Here is a 14,557-nt window from a genome sequence, read left to right on the forward strand (position 1 = left end):
GCAGAGGGGCCAGGCATGCAGATTCCAGCATCGCATTGCCCTTGTTGAATTCTAATCCTACCACTTACTGGCTGAGTCTCAGTGGACAATGATTTAATCTTTCTCTCCCTCAGTTTCCTCATCTGCAAAATAAAGGTGATAAAATGTGGAAACAACCCAAATGCCCATCAGCAGATGAATGGATAAACAAAATGTGGTATATCCATACAATGGAATATTATTACTTTGACATAAAGATAAATGAAGTCCTGATACATGTGACAACATGGATGAACCTTGAAAATATTATACTGAGTAAAATAAGTCAATCACAAAATGACAAGTATTGTCTGATGTCGCTAATATGAAACATTCAGAATAGGCAAATATAAGGAGTCCCTGGGTGGTGCAGATGGTTAAGCACTTGGCCGCTAACCAAAAGGTTGGCAGTTTGAACCCACCCAGAGGTGCCTTGGAAGACGGGCCTGGCCATCTGCTTATGAAAAGTCAATCTTGAAAACCTTATGGAGCAGTTCTACTCTGCACACATGGGGCCACCATGAGTTGGAATCAACTCGATGACATCGGAGAACACACCATAGAGATCTGAGTGTAACATTGGTTACCAGGGGAGGGAGGGAAGGGGAAGAAGGGAAATCTTGGTTTAACTAGCATTGGGTTTCTGTTTATGGGCATGGAAGATATGGCAATGGATGTTGGTGATGGTTGCACAACATAATTGTTGTAATTAGTTTAATTAAATTGACAAGTGAAGAATGTTGAATTGGCAAATGTTGTGTTATCTGTATTTTTACAACAATAAAAAAACAAGGATGATAAGAGTAATAGCAATAAAAATAATGATTTGCATTTATTGAATACTTAGGTGTGCCAGACATTGTACCGAGCACTTCCCCAACCTTTCATTTCACCCTCACAACGGCTTCCAGCTCCTGTGTTTTCATACAGTAGTGATACAAGAGCTGACATGTACTGAGCACTGTCCCAGGTGCTGCTATGTACTGTTTTTAAGAAACTGAAGCTTAGGGAGGTGACTTGCCCAAAATCCCACGGCTGGTATGTGGTCGGGCCAGGATAGGAACCTGGTTGTCGGGCTCCACGCCTCTGAGCCATCCTTACTGCATGGAGTCATTCCCAGGAATAAATGAGATCATTCCTGTCAAACACTTAGCAAAAGCACAAACTATAGCCATGTTAGTAATCAATAAAGTCATACTTTTTTCTACTGAAACATTGTACTTCCTCTCTCTTGACTTTGAAGCCCCTCCTGATAACACATTATCAGTGAGCCACTCGGAATTGTCTCTGAGTGGCAGTCGGAGTACTTAACAGGAAGGGATCTCAGATCTCCGTGGCCCTCTGGCCGTGGCTGCAGGCAGTAGTCCGCCCACACATGGCTTTACAAGTCCAGAACAGGCCCCTGTGCCTGCTCCAAACCACAGCAGCCCCCCATGACTAGGCTCCCTGGCCCTTCTCGACTTGAGTCACTTGACCAAAAACTGTGGAAGCCTCAGGTAAAGGGGGGGCAGGAGTGCAGGCTGGGCTCAGTTGGGCCTGGGAAGTGAGTATGGAGCCCCCTCAACATTTTTTCTGATAAGTTGCCTGATCGCTATTTCTTTTCTTGGGTGGCAGGCGGGGTTTAATTTTGAGGATGGGGCAGTAGGCTGGGGAAAGGTGTGTGTGTGTAGGAGTGAGGAGAGCTGTTATCTGCAGTGGGTGTTTAGAGCAGACTGTCCCCATGAAAGCCCTGGGCAGCTGCAGGAGGGCCCTCGTGCTCAGAAGGGGAAGCCCAGAGGGGCCAGGCTGGTGAGTGGAGCGAGTGCAGCCTGTTCAATGGGGTCTGTGACAAATGGGGGTGCACATGTGCCACAGAGAGGGGGGCCGCAGCCAGTACCGCCCCCACCTCAGTAACCACCAGCCCTCCATCAAGGAGCACACACACCCCCACCCAGTGGGAGGTGGGCAGATGCTCTAAGAAGACTTCACAGAAGAAAAACCGTGAATGACCAGTACGTATGGGAAACCCTCAAGCTCGGTTGTTCCAACAGAAATGCAGATTAAATGAAAAATCTTCTCTCACTAGTCAGACCAACACAACTTAAAAACAGTGATGACCAGTGTTGGGATTCAGGGAAACAGGCACTCTCCTTTTCCGTGGTGGGAGTGTTAATTGGCAGAGCTGTTTTGGAAGGCACTTTGGAATGTCTGTCAAATCTAAAATTGCACACCCTTTGACCTAGAATTTTCTCTTCTTGAAATTATCCTACAAAACGTACCATGAGTCCACAAGGACTCTTGGAAAAGAGTGTTTGTTCACTGTGGCACTATTTGTAAACGTGAAAAATGGAAAACAATCCAAATGTTTACCAATAAAGCAATGAGTACATATGCGATGGTCTAACTTTATACTAGGATTCCCTGCGTGGCGCAAACTAAAGCTTTCAACTACTAGCCGAAAGGCTAGTGGTTCAAACCCACCCAGAGGTGCCTCGGAAGACAGGACTGACGATCTGCTTCCAAAAGGTCCACAGCCATGAAAACCCAATGGAGCAGTTCTACTCTGCACACCTGGGGTCGCCATGAGTCGGAATCGACTTGATGGCAACTAACAACAAGAACAGCTTTATACTGAAATATTATGCATTCTTTAAAAAAGATAATATAGATCTATATGATATCACTGATATGAAAACATGCCCAGATTTCAATTAAGAGAAAAAAAAATGTAAAATCTGTGTAATATTCCATTTTTGTAGAAAATGTTTATGGTTACAATTAAATTATGTAACACATAGAATTCTAGTTCTCCCATGAATATAAGTATTTACTAAAAATATTTGCATGTATCAGAATTTTCAAAGTTGGAAAATTATTCTGAATTAATAAACATGAATTAGAGATATAAAAATATTGTAGTTTTATATTTTTAGAAAATTCATTAGAAGTTCCACTAAGTTTCTTGTTGTTAAACGTTAATTGCCAGTGAGTAGATTCTAACTCATGGCAACTCCATGTGTGCAGGGTAGAACTGCTCCATAGAGCTTTCAAGACTGTGACCTTTCAGAAGCAGATCACCAGGCCTGTCTTTCCAGGCACTTTTGGGTGGGTCTGTACTGCCAACCTTCTGGCTAATAGTCAAGCACTTAACCATTCTCAATGCCCAGGGACTCCATGAAGTTTCTAGGGAGAATAAGTATATAATGGTTTGAACAGCTAATCACTATTCTAAATAGAAGGAGCCCTGGTGGTGTAGTAGTTAAGAGCTCAGCTGCTAACCAAAAGGTTGGCAGCTCAAATACACTAGCCACTCCTTGGAAACCCTATGGGGCAGTTTACTCTGTCCTGTAGGGTGACTATGAGTTGGAATCGACCAGACGGCACCTAATAACAATAATTCTAAATAGATAAGCACTTGTTTTTGAAAATGTTCTTTTAAGTAGTTGTAAATATTTTCTTTGAAAACGTAATTATTTTCTGGTAAATTCTTTATTGAGAGTGCAATCAAACATGCTTAAATTATAGATTCCAGACTGAAGAGGTTTTTACTGTAGTTAGTCCCGGGAATTTTACTGAATCATGTGTTGTGGAGGAAGTTATTTCACAATGAACCCAGGAGGTTTGGCCATTGTTCCAAAGTCCTCTTCCTCATTTGTACTTCTGCATTTTACCTGCTCATACACAATTAGGTATATCATGGTGAAATATTGTAAGTTCACAGTTTGAACTCTCTAGGCCTGTCAAATCAGGAATGATAGTATCTGTCATAAGCAGCGTATCTATTTCCATCTCACGACTCATCTTTCCTTTTAAGTGGTCTACTTTCTGGAATGTATGCCTGCTGTTCGAGTCACTTGTTCTGTGTGGTGAAAATGATGCCATATGCTAAGGCCTGTAATGATTCAAAAGCATTAAAGCAGGCAGAAGTGATGGTGGAGGGATCGCTGGGGGCCTCCTGGTGCTCGGTGCTGAATAGGCTGTCTGTAATTATTCATGCACTCCACGAATATTCATCAGGAACTGACTATGTGCTGGGTGCTGTGCTGCTGCTTGAAAAACTTCAGTTTTTCTCCAGCGAGGTCAGTATTTTTACCCCATTTTACAGTCAAGAAATCCAAGGTAGAAGAAGTTAGGTTGCCCACAGTCACATAGCTCGATAAGTGGTGGAGGCAAGTTTCGAATCCAGGTCTGATTGATTCTGAAGCTCATGCTCTTTAGGGGACATAGGGGGTTGAGTGGTAGAATTCTCACCTTGCATGCAGGAGACCCGGTTTGATTCCTTTAGGTAGCCAGTGGAGGCCTGCATGTTCCTGTGATGCTGAACAGGTTTCAGCAGAGCTTCCAGACCAAGACAGACTAGGAAGAAAGGTCTGGCTGTCTACTTCCAAAAACGCAGCCAGTGAAAACCCTGTGGATCACAATGGTCTGATCCGCAGCCAATCACGGGGATGGTGCCGGGCCAGTGGCATTTCATTCCATTCCATTGAGCTTGGGGTCACCATGAGTCGGGGCCAATTTGATGGCAGCTGTAGCAACAACAGCCTTCCTCTTTAATTCTGTGGAACAAAGATATTCTCATATGTGACATTCTGATTATAGAGGTGGATGTTTCTTCTTTCAGACTGAATTTTTGAATACCTTAAAAAAGGGTTTTGTAAATCAATGATAGATACAATGTAGGTAAAATTTTCCAGTATATCTCTTTTTCTTAAACAAAGCAGACTGTTGTGTAGTTGTGATGTGAATTTTTTTTTTTTTTTTTTAATAGCAAATGACAAAGTTCTCTCCTGGACACTAGTCACAAGCCAAGCCTTCGACACTGCATGGAGGATATTGAAGGGGTCCATGACGTTGTCAGCCTCGTTCCTGCTGGCCACCCTCTGCTACTTCAGAGGGCTGTATTTATACTTAGGGCATCGACTGAAATGGTAGTTTATTGTATCATCTTTCAATTTCAAAAATGCCCTTGCCATTCAAAGTAGAATTTTGATACCGTTGTTCCTTTTGTCTTTCAGGTGGATTGGATATCTGCAGAGAAAGTTTAAAAGTAAATATTTTCATGTGTGTGTTTCCTTATATTTAAGATGTGGAGAGAGCTCAAGAAGGGAGAGGAAAGGGAAAATTAACTGCCTTTGATTTTTTGTTTGGTCCAGAGAACCTCAGCGTGGAGGCGGAAGTTGATTTGCTCAGTTATTGTGCAAGAGAATGGAAAGGAGAGACGCCCCATGCCAAGCTGATGAAGAAGGTGTGTCTATGGAAGAACATAGAATTTTTCCATAAAAATCCAGAGAGAAACAGACGTTCTATTCTGCTTTACTAAATCTAAAGATCAGCTAAACCAAGTGTGATACAAGCAACCACCATGGCTCTAATTTCAGTGGCCAAAGTTAGACCTTGGCTTCGGGCCATTTACCCGGAGCTAGCTCCTTGGAGGACTAGGTGAAGTAGGTGTGTAGTTTGGGAGACTTAGTGTTGCAGCTCTTCTCAGCCCTCTGCTGGCGGGGCCTGTTACACTTCTGCACACACAGTGGAGACTTCTGTCCTTGAAGGGACCAGGCACCTTGATATAAAATATTTTGAGGATTTTTAGAATTCTCTGTCAGACCAGTCTTGGTAAATATTCCCAGTAGTGCAGCCCAACTTTGTCGCTTGCAAAAGCAAAACAAAAGGGTATGTTTAAAGTACCTCCTTAAACCAAAAAAAAAACCAAACCTGTTGCCGTCAAGTCGATTCTGACTCATTGTGACCCTATAGGACAGAGTAGAACTGCCCCATGGGGTTTCCAAAGAGCGGCTGGTGGGTTTGAACTGCCAACCTTTTGGTTAGCAGACGAGCTCTTAAACACTCCACCACCAGGACTCCTTAACACGGTCTTAGAAGTACATGGTATTTTTCCCTGTGGTCAAGTTGCACCCATGACCTCCCGAAAATGATATTCCATATTCTGGGCTTCCAGGCCTTTATTGTCTAAAATAGCACGACTTGGACTATCCACAAGAGTCGCTTTAAAATTACACACAGTCATAAACCATAATTTACAATTGTTTTTGTTTCTGTTGTCCACCTCAGTTGGGAGTAACACCTCACTGAAAATACAGTGAACCCTCTTTATTGTCTTAGCCCATGGAATTATAAAACAAGTATTTTTCTTTTTGTGCTAATAGGCTTATGAGGAGCTGTTTTGGCGGCATCATATTAAATGCGTTCGACAAGTAAAACGAGATAACTATGATGCACTAAGATCCGTGTTATTTCAGATATTCAGCCAGGGCCTCTCTTTTCCATCCTGGATGAAAGAAAAAGACATTGTTAAGGTATGTATGCCTGGTACATGGGAAATGTCAGGATGGTGATGACTGCAACACAGAAGCTCTGGATCTTCTGTGGGCTCCTTTACTGAGGGCAGAATGAGGTTTGATGTACTCAGGGTATGGTGAGGTTGAAGGAACTTTGAGAGGTCATTTAACCCAATCCTCTCTCTTCTAAGTTCACAAATAAACCATCTCAGAAAGGTAGCCATACTCAGCTTTTTGTTTGTTTTTCAATACCCCCATCTCTTCTTGAGAAGGGTATCCATTCTTCATAAGTCAGGTGATTCAGTAAAGTTTACATTTTTACTTTATAGAAATATATGAATTTTGACTAACATACAGTTGTGTAAACTCCCCTCTCTCAAGGATTTCCTCATATCCTTTGTAGTCAACCTTTTTTCCAAGCCCCAGCCCATGGTGACCACTGATATGTTTCCTGTCCCTATAGTTTTGTCTTTGCAAGAGTGTCATATAAATGGAATCATACAATATGTAGCCTTTTAAGTCTGGCCTTTCACTTAGCATAATGCATTTCCAATTCATCCATGTTGTTCTATGAATTTGTAGTTTATTCCTTTTTATTGCTGAGTGGTATTTCTTTACATGAATGTACACAGCTTGTTTATCCATTCACCGGTTGAAGGATAACTGGATTGTTTCCAATTTTTGGCTGTTGTGAATAAAACTTATCAATATTCACAGGATTTTTTAAAAATAGTATTTTTTTGTATTTTCAGAGGAAGTGTACACAGCAAAACAGGCTCCCATTCAACAATTTCTACACATATTGTTCAATGACATTGTTTACATTCTTCACATTGTATCATCATTCTCATTATTTCCATCCTAGTTGTTGTGTTCACAAACAGGATGTTGTGAACCTAAGTTTTTATTTCTTTTGGGTAAATACCTACAAGTGGGATTGCTGGGTCATATAGTAGGTGTAGTTTAACTTTATAAGAAACTGCCAAACTGTTTTCCAAAGTGGCTTTACCATTTTCCATTCCCACCAGCAAAGGATGAGAGTTCCAGTTGCTCTGCATCCTTGCCAGCATTTGGTATTGTTGGCTTTTTGTTTACTTAAGCCTTTCTAATAAGTGTGCATTGGTATGCTTGTGGTTTTAATTTGCATTTCCCTAATAAGTGATGGTGTTGAGCGTTTTTTCATGTGCTTATTTGCCATCCGTATTATTGTCTTGGGGGAATTACCTGATGTTATGCCCATTTTTTATTGAGTTGTTTTCTTATTATTGAATGAGTTTTGAGAGTTTTTATACATTCCGAATACAAGTGCTTTATCAATATGTGATTTGCACATATTTTCTCCTTCCGTAGCTTGTGTTTTCATTGTCTTCACAGTGTAAAAACAGTAAATTTTAATGCATAACCTGAGTTTTTATTTCAAAATGCAGTATGCTGATCTAGAATGTACATTTAAGAATAGAGGGTCAAGGAAATAAAGTATATGCACCTATATAACTATATGTATTCTATGACCTTGACATTTCTTATTTAGAACTGTTTTCATTAGTTCAGTTTTATCTAGCAAATATTTGTCAAATGTGTGCAGTGTGCTAGCATGCTGCTACCTGCTGAGGACAAGGAATATAACATCATTTATAATATGTACTATAGATAGGTATGTGTTTTGCAAGGTTGTAATTGGATCCAGCAATAAATTTTTGGTTTTGTATTATGTAAAATGTAACAGAGGCCCTAGTTCAAGATTCTTAGATGGAAGAATGTATTAGATGCCTGTGATGGACCATTATCTTATTTAATCCTAGCAAGAGCCCTGTAAAATGGGTATTATCCTTAATTTACAGTTAAGGATGAAGCTGAGAGGCTGAGTAATCCATGCTGGTTAAATCATCTCTCAGCTGGTGAGGGACAGAGCCAGGTTGGAACACCTGAGTGCATAATTCTAAAATCCACATGTTTCCTGATGGGCTATAATGCTCTAACACTGCTTGGTTAAAAATAATTTGTAAAGGGTTATGTCTAGGGAATTTTGGGAAATATTATATCCAAAAAGATAGTTTCTATGGACATAATCTTTTATATTTAGATTTTCATCACTGGAGTGTACTGTCACAGTATAGGGAGAGCAATTAGGGTCACATAACAAAGTATGTATAAATTTTTGTATGAAAGACTAACTTGAATTGTAAACTTTCACTTAAAGTACAACAATAAAAAAATAATAAAATGAAAAGATTTTCATCACTTGTGAAATTGGGAAGTAGGAAGATGATTTACAAATCACTTAATCCACGAATCTAAAAAAAAAAAAAAAACCTGTATACTTTTCACCTACCTTTTGTTGTCTTTTTTTAAAAGAAGATTGCTAAATGGGATAAGATTAGGAGTTTTGACATATTCTGAATTGTGTGTAATACACGTGGAGATACTAACATTGCTGACATCGACTTCCTTTTTTAAGCTTCCTGAAAAACTGCTCTTTTCGCAAGGTTGTAATTGGATCCAGCAATACAGTTTTGGTCCAGAGAAATATACAGGTTCAAATGTGTTTGGAAAATTACGTAAATATGTGGAATTATTGAAAACTCAGGTGAGTGTTTAGGGGGGAAAAGAGACTAGGAATGAAAACATACATCCCAAAGGTAGCCACGTGCCTCTAAAGTTGACATATCCCTTTATGTTAGGTAAGTAGGGACACAGGCTGGAAATTCTAGTAACTGATTTTGCCTTTCCTTGCATGTCTTTCTCCTACCAGGTAATGAACTGGAGCAACATTGTTTTACATGATAATTAAGCTCCTTATGGGTTAAGAAGGCTTTTCTGGCCTCAAAACTTTAATAATCACGTACTTTTGTTTCCCCAGAAAAATGTGGTGCATGCTCCAGACAAGGTGCTTAGAAATGCCCTTTTGGAACACACCTTGTTAATAGCTCAGCAACTGCACAGATGCCATCATTTGACTAAGAGTTTTCCCTGCCATTTAATACAGATGCAGATTTTGGGCTTCCAGAATTGATCCTGGGCCTAGCACTTACTTGCTGGGTTATCTTGGGAAATACCTTAACTTTTGGGCCATAGTTTTCTTATCTGTAAAACTGAAATATGAATAGTATGTGCCCTGCAGAGTCTGTGGGTGATGCAAATGGTGAACACGCTCAGCAGCTAACCAAGTTAGAGTCACCTCAGAGGAGCCTTGGAAGAAGGGCCTGGTTATCCCAAAAATTCAGCCATCGAAAACCCTATGGAGCATAGTTCTACTCTGACATACATGGGGTCATCATGAGTCGGAGTTGACTCAGTGGCAACCAATTCTGGTTGGTTATCTACCCTGTACAGTTATTGTGAGGATTCACTGCATGCTGATACATAGGAGCTTGTACATGTTGAGTGCTTCAAGCTGTGCCTGGCGCATTGTGAGTGTTAAAGAGTGCTAGCTCTCTTTTGTGCTGGAATATCCTTTGTATAACCAAGTATCTTAAGCAATTCTAGGGAAGTAACTTGCTTAGTATCATATCCAGTAAGTGGTACATTTAAAAAATATTCTATTTAAACCAGTTTGTTATTGTAAAAGTAACATGTACTTATGGTTTTAAAAAAAATCAAACAGTGCCAAAAGATAGTAAGTGAAGAGTTAAAGCTACATGCCCCTCTGTGGATCTTTGGTTTATGTTATAAGTACTTGAAAATGTATGCCATTTACCCTTCTAAATTTCACTTTTACATCTCTGTTTTTAGTGGACTGAATTTAGTGGGATGAAGGATTATCATAAGAGAGGAAGCATGTGCAACATGCTTTTTTCTGATGCGATTCTGGAATACAGACTTTATGAAGCTTTAAAATTCATCATGTTATATCAAGTCACTGAAGTTTATGAACAAATGAAGGCTAAAAAAGTCATTCCCAGCCTTTTTAGCCTGCTGTTTTCCAGGGAAACCTCCTCTGATCCTTTGAGCTTCATGATGAATCACCTGAATTCTGTAGGCGACACGTGTGGTTTAGAGCGGGTGAGTGGTGCAGAAGAATCGTGAGCATTGGATTAAGGATGGCATTGGTAAAACGTGAACACTTCACTCTCAGCAGTGATAAAGCCAACTGCAAAGAGGTGGCCGATTAATATTGTTGTTGTTGCTAGTTGCAGTCCAGCTGGCTCCCACACATGGCAATCCCACTTATGACAGAACAAAATGTTGCCCAGGCCTGCATCACCTTCATGATCGTTGGTATTTTTGAGCCCATTGTTGCGGCGGCCACTGTGTCAATCCATTGGTTGATATTAATGCCCCACCAGTGAAGAAAAGAGGAGTCATAAGCCTCACTGTGGTGTGGGTGGCCGTGTGTGTCTCTAGACCAGTGCCCTATGTCTCTCTGAGCCCCAGTTCTGGGTGCCTGGGTGACCATTTGCACTTAGCTGTTAACCAGGAAGAAGTCTATTGGGAAAACAAGACAATGTATGGGAAAGCATTTGGTTAATCACTGCAGATAAGTAGATATTATTAAAATGTTTTAAATCCAGAAAATGCTGTTATTCCCTTGGAAAAGGATTTCTTTTCGCTTTCCTAGGAGGTGAACAAAATTATCTGACATATTTTTATACAAATTGATTTAAGATGATCTAAAGCTAGTTGGAAAACAGTGTCATTTTTATTGTGAGCACTGTTTATTTTTCATTAAAATCTTTTTTCAGAGAACTTTTTTCCTTTGATTTTTTGATTTTTTTTTTCTAGACTACTAGAGAGATATTGCTACACTTGCCCCCTTTCTTCCAGTAATGGACATTTGTTCCTAACCCTGCCCACTCAGTGGCTTATGTGTGGGTCGTAAACAAGTAGATTATTTCATAAACTGCAGAAGAACACTCTTCCCCCGCTGTGGTGGGAGGGCAGGAATTTGAAAATGTGTATTTGTGACCTTCCTTTCATCTCATCCCCAGATTGATATGTTTATACTTGGATACTCCCTTGAAGTAAAGATAAAAGTATTCAGACTGTTCAAGTTCAACTCCAGGGACTTTGAAGTCTGCTACCCAGAGCAGCCTCTCCGGGAGTGGCCGGAGATCTCCCTGCTGACCGAGAATGACCACCACTATCTCATCCCCGTCTTCTAAGTCTGCCATGAGTGGGCACCAGCTCTTGCCAGGGCCAGTGGTCATGCTTGCACGGAGAGTATTTCTGGAAAATCAAAGCTAGTGTTTCAGCCACTGAAGGGACTGGAACGCCTTTCTCTGGAATTACAGGTACACGGGGACAGAGCCGTGTGCGGATGGTTTTTCAGTGATTTCCTGCAAAGCAACTGCACTGATACTTATGGGTTGGTGGTTTGACCTTGTTCATAAGGGCTCTCTGGTGACATCGCATGACAGCCAGCCTTAAGAGCACCAGGAAGTTTAACGTGGAGCAGCAACAACAGCAGGGAAACAAGCAAGAAGACAACAAGCGGGGAAAAGTGATTAACCTGAAGAGAAAGAATGTCTTTATCTCCAGCCATTACGTTCTTCATTAAGAATCTCCTCTTTGGCGGATTTTGGAGCACCATCAATAGCTCCTTGTTTTGTAAGCATTATCTTCCCAGGAATCTTTGAGGTCTATTGACTTTCTAGAACTACTTGTTTAACTTTAGAATTATGTGTGTAAATATATATATGCGTATATGTGCAGGAACCCTGGTGGCACAGTGGTTAAGCGCTCGGCTGCTAACTGAAAGGTCAGTAGTTCAAACCCACCAACTGCTTCGCAGGAGAAAAATGTGGCAGTCTGCTTCCGTAGCGATTACAGCCTTGGAAACCCTATGGGACAGTTCTTCTCTGTCCGATAGGGTTGCTATGAGTCAGAATCGACTCGACGGCAGTGGGATATATGCATGTATAGTTTTATACACACGCATGCACACACACACACAACCACTACTTACTAACGTTGTACAATTTGTTGTATAGCTCTTTACATTTTTTTGTTGTTGTTGTTGCATCTGGCCATGTGTTTTATATGGATACAAAAGATAAATTCTGTAGATTAAGGCAACTCAATGACGATTATTGAACTATCACAAAAATACTAAACTATGGTGTATCTGATGTGTTTTATATGTGTATATAATGTAGAATCTCATTGTGGTAGGCAGAATAATAGCCCCCCAAAGATGTCTATGTCCTCATTCCCAAAATGTATGAATATGGTAGGTTACCGACAAAGAAGAATTAAAGTTGCAGATGGAATTAAGGTTGGTAATCAGCTGACCTTGAAATAAGGAGCTTATCTGAATTGTCCAAGTGGGCCCAGTGTAATCACAAGGGTCCTTAAAAGTAGAAGAGGGAGTCAGAAGAGAGAGTTAGAGGGAAATGGGAAATATGGAAGAATAATCAGAGAGAAGATCCTAAGCTGCTGGCTTTGAAGATGGAGGAAGGGGGCCACGAGCTAAGGAATGCAGGTAACCTCTAGAAGCTGGAACAGGAAAGAGACAGATTCTCCCCTAGAGCCTCCAGAAAGGAATGCAGCCCTGCCAACACCTTGATTTTAGCTTAGTGAGACTCCTGTAGGAGTAACCTACAGAACTGTAAGATAATAAATGTGAATTAAGTCCCTAAGTTTGTGCTAGTGTGTAACAGCAGCAATAGAAAACTAATATGCTCAGGCCAACTAATGTTTGGTAATCTTTATTTGGAAATACTTTGCTAGTCTATTTTGAATTGCAATAAATACAAAATAATTTTGGAAATCTTGCTAATGACATCCTATTTCAGAGCCCCGAACCCCTTCCTAAGAGTGGTCACTTAGCAGTGTGTCTGGCACTAATGTTTCCCCACCTTTCCATATTGCTTCTACTATAAATAAATAAGAGGTTTATTGAATGTTGTGGTGTATGAAAATAACATTCAGATTCTCTGCAATGGAATTAATCAATTTTATGTACTGCGTAAGCCGGGCATCCAAGAGTGCATTATGCCTACTGCTGTTTAGTTTTCTGGTCGAAGAGTAATGAGCTCAGACTGGGAGCTTTGTTTGCATTACCTTGACAGCCACACAAAATAGGACGTCTTAATGCTCAGAATCGTCTATGGTTTTGCATAAGGGTGGTCACTCAATTGACACTGTTGGAAGTTATCCGCCTTGGTATGTTAGTGACCAGGACAGCCTGATCTCTTCCCTTTCTGTTCAGAAGTAGACATGATTTGAGGACAGCCTGCTGTACTGGATTTTGGCTCAGGTTGAGCTGTCCAGGGTACCTACCTGGTCATTCGTATATTACCACCTCACCTTGGATCTCCTCACCCAATGTAATTATTTCCACATCAAGCCAGGACTGAGAGGAAATAACTTTTTCATAGGGATTGGTCCTATCGTAAGTCACAGGGCCTTTCAAGCCATTATGCTTATCCCTAACTGTGTGTGTGGGGATGGGGGGAGGCACGGGGCGGAGAGTAAGAATTCTTTAGAGGGTCAAGACCAACTTGTATGTAAAAAGGTCTTTTCAGTACAACAAAAGTGAAAGTGAAAAGAAAACATTTAAATAGCTGCTAGGTTTGGAAAGTCTGTCAGTTTCTTGTAAGGTGGTCGCTTGTGTGTTGCTGTGATGCTGGAAGCTGTGCTACTGGTTTTTCAAATACCAGCAGGGTCACCCATGGGGGACAGGTTTCAGCAGAGCTTCCAGACTACGACAGACTAGGAAGAAAGGCCTAGAAATATACTTCTGAAAATTAGCCAGTGAAAACCCTATGGATCCCAACGGAATATTGTCCGATATAGTGCTGGAAGATGAGCGCCCTGGTTTGGAAGGCACTCACAACACGGAGTGGCCACAGCAGTGGACTCAAGCATACCAGCGATCATGAAAATGCTGCAAGACCAGGCAGCGTTTTGTGTCGTACACGGGGAAGTCATAGTTGGAGCCAACTCAACAACAACATGTTTTGGAAAAGTTTTAAGACAACGTTTCTAGGGAGGAGGTACTGGTATTTTTTGTCTTTTTATTATTACTGTTCAGTTTTGTAATGAATCTAACAAACTAATAAGCCAGGAGGAACTTCGTGTAACTAAGCACTTTTAAATGCCAACAATAAATTGAAAACACATGTACCATACGATGCCAACATTTAAATGTCTTTTTCTAACCTTATGTGTTTTAAGTGATGAGAGAAATAGCAAAAATGAAAACATATGCCTTTATCCTTTTCTGATTCTAGAATACGTTTTCTGGAATTTTGGCCATGTGTGTACCTACTGTGGGGTTGTATGAATAGTAGTACAGGCTGACTTTTTCCACAGGAGGCAAG

General features: G+C 40.8%; 1 protein-coding gene across 1 annotated transcript in view; it reads left to right on the forward strand.

Annotated features, from left to right (window-relative positions):
• The window catches only part of OTULINL (OTU deubiquitinase with linear linkage specificity like), a 31,026-nt gene extending 18,994 nt beyond the window's left edge, over positions 1 to 12,032 (forward strand). The window contains exons 3-9 of the mRNA XM_023738421.1: positions 4,766 to 4,925; positions 5,013 to 5,044; positions 5,151 to 5,242; positions 6,162 to 6,311; positions 8,752 to 8,880; positions 10,026 to 10,295; positions 11,222 to 12,032. Coding sequence (XP_023594189.1) covers positions 4,766 to 4,925; positions 5,013 to 5,044; positions 5,151 to 5,242; positions 6,162 to 6,311; positions 8,752 to 8,880; positions 10,026 to 10,295; positions 11,222 to 11,395 — 1,007 coding nt within the window. The 3' untranslated portion in view covers positions 11,396 to 12,032. The remainder of the gene's footprint in view (positions 1 to 4,765; positions 4,926 to 5,012; positions 5,045 to 5,150; positions 5,243 to 6,161; positions 6,312 to 8,751; positions 8,881 to 10,025; positions 10,296 to 11,221) is intronic.
• Positions 12,033 to 14,557: the final 2,525 nt, after the last annotated feature.

Source organism: Trichechus manatus, unplaced genomic scaffold, assembly GCF_000243295.1.
Source record: "Trichechus manatus latirostris isolate Lorelei unplaced genomic scaffold, TriManLat1.0 scaffold00116, whole genome shotgun sequence".
Lineage (NCBI taxonomy): Eukaryota > Metazoa > Chordata > Mammalia > Sirenia > Trichechidae > Trichechus > Trichechus manatus.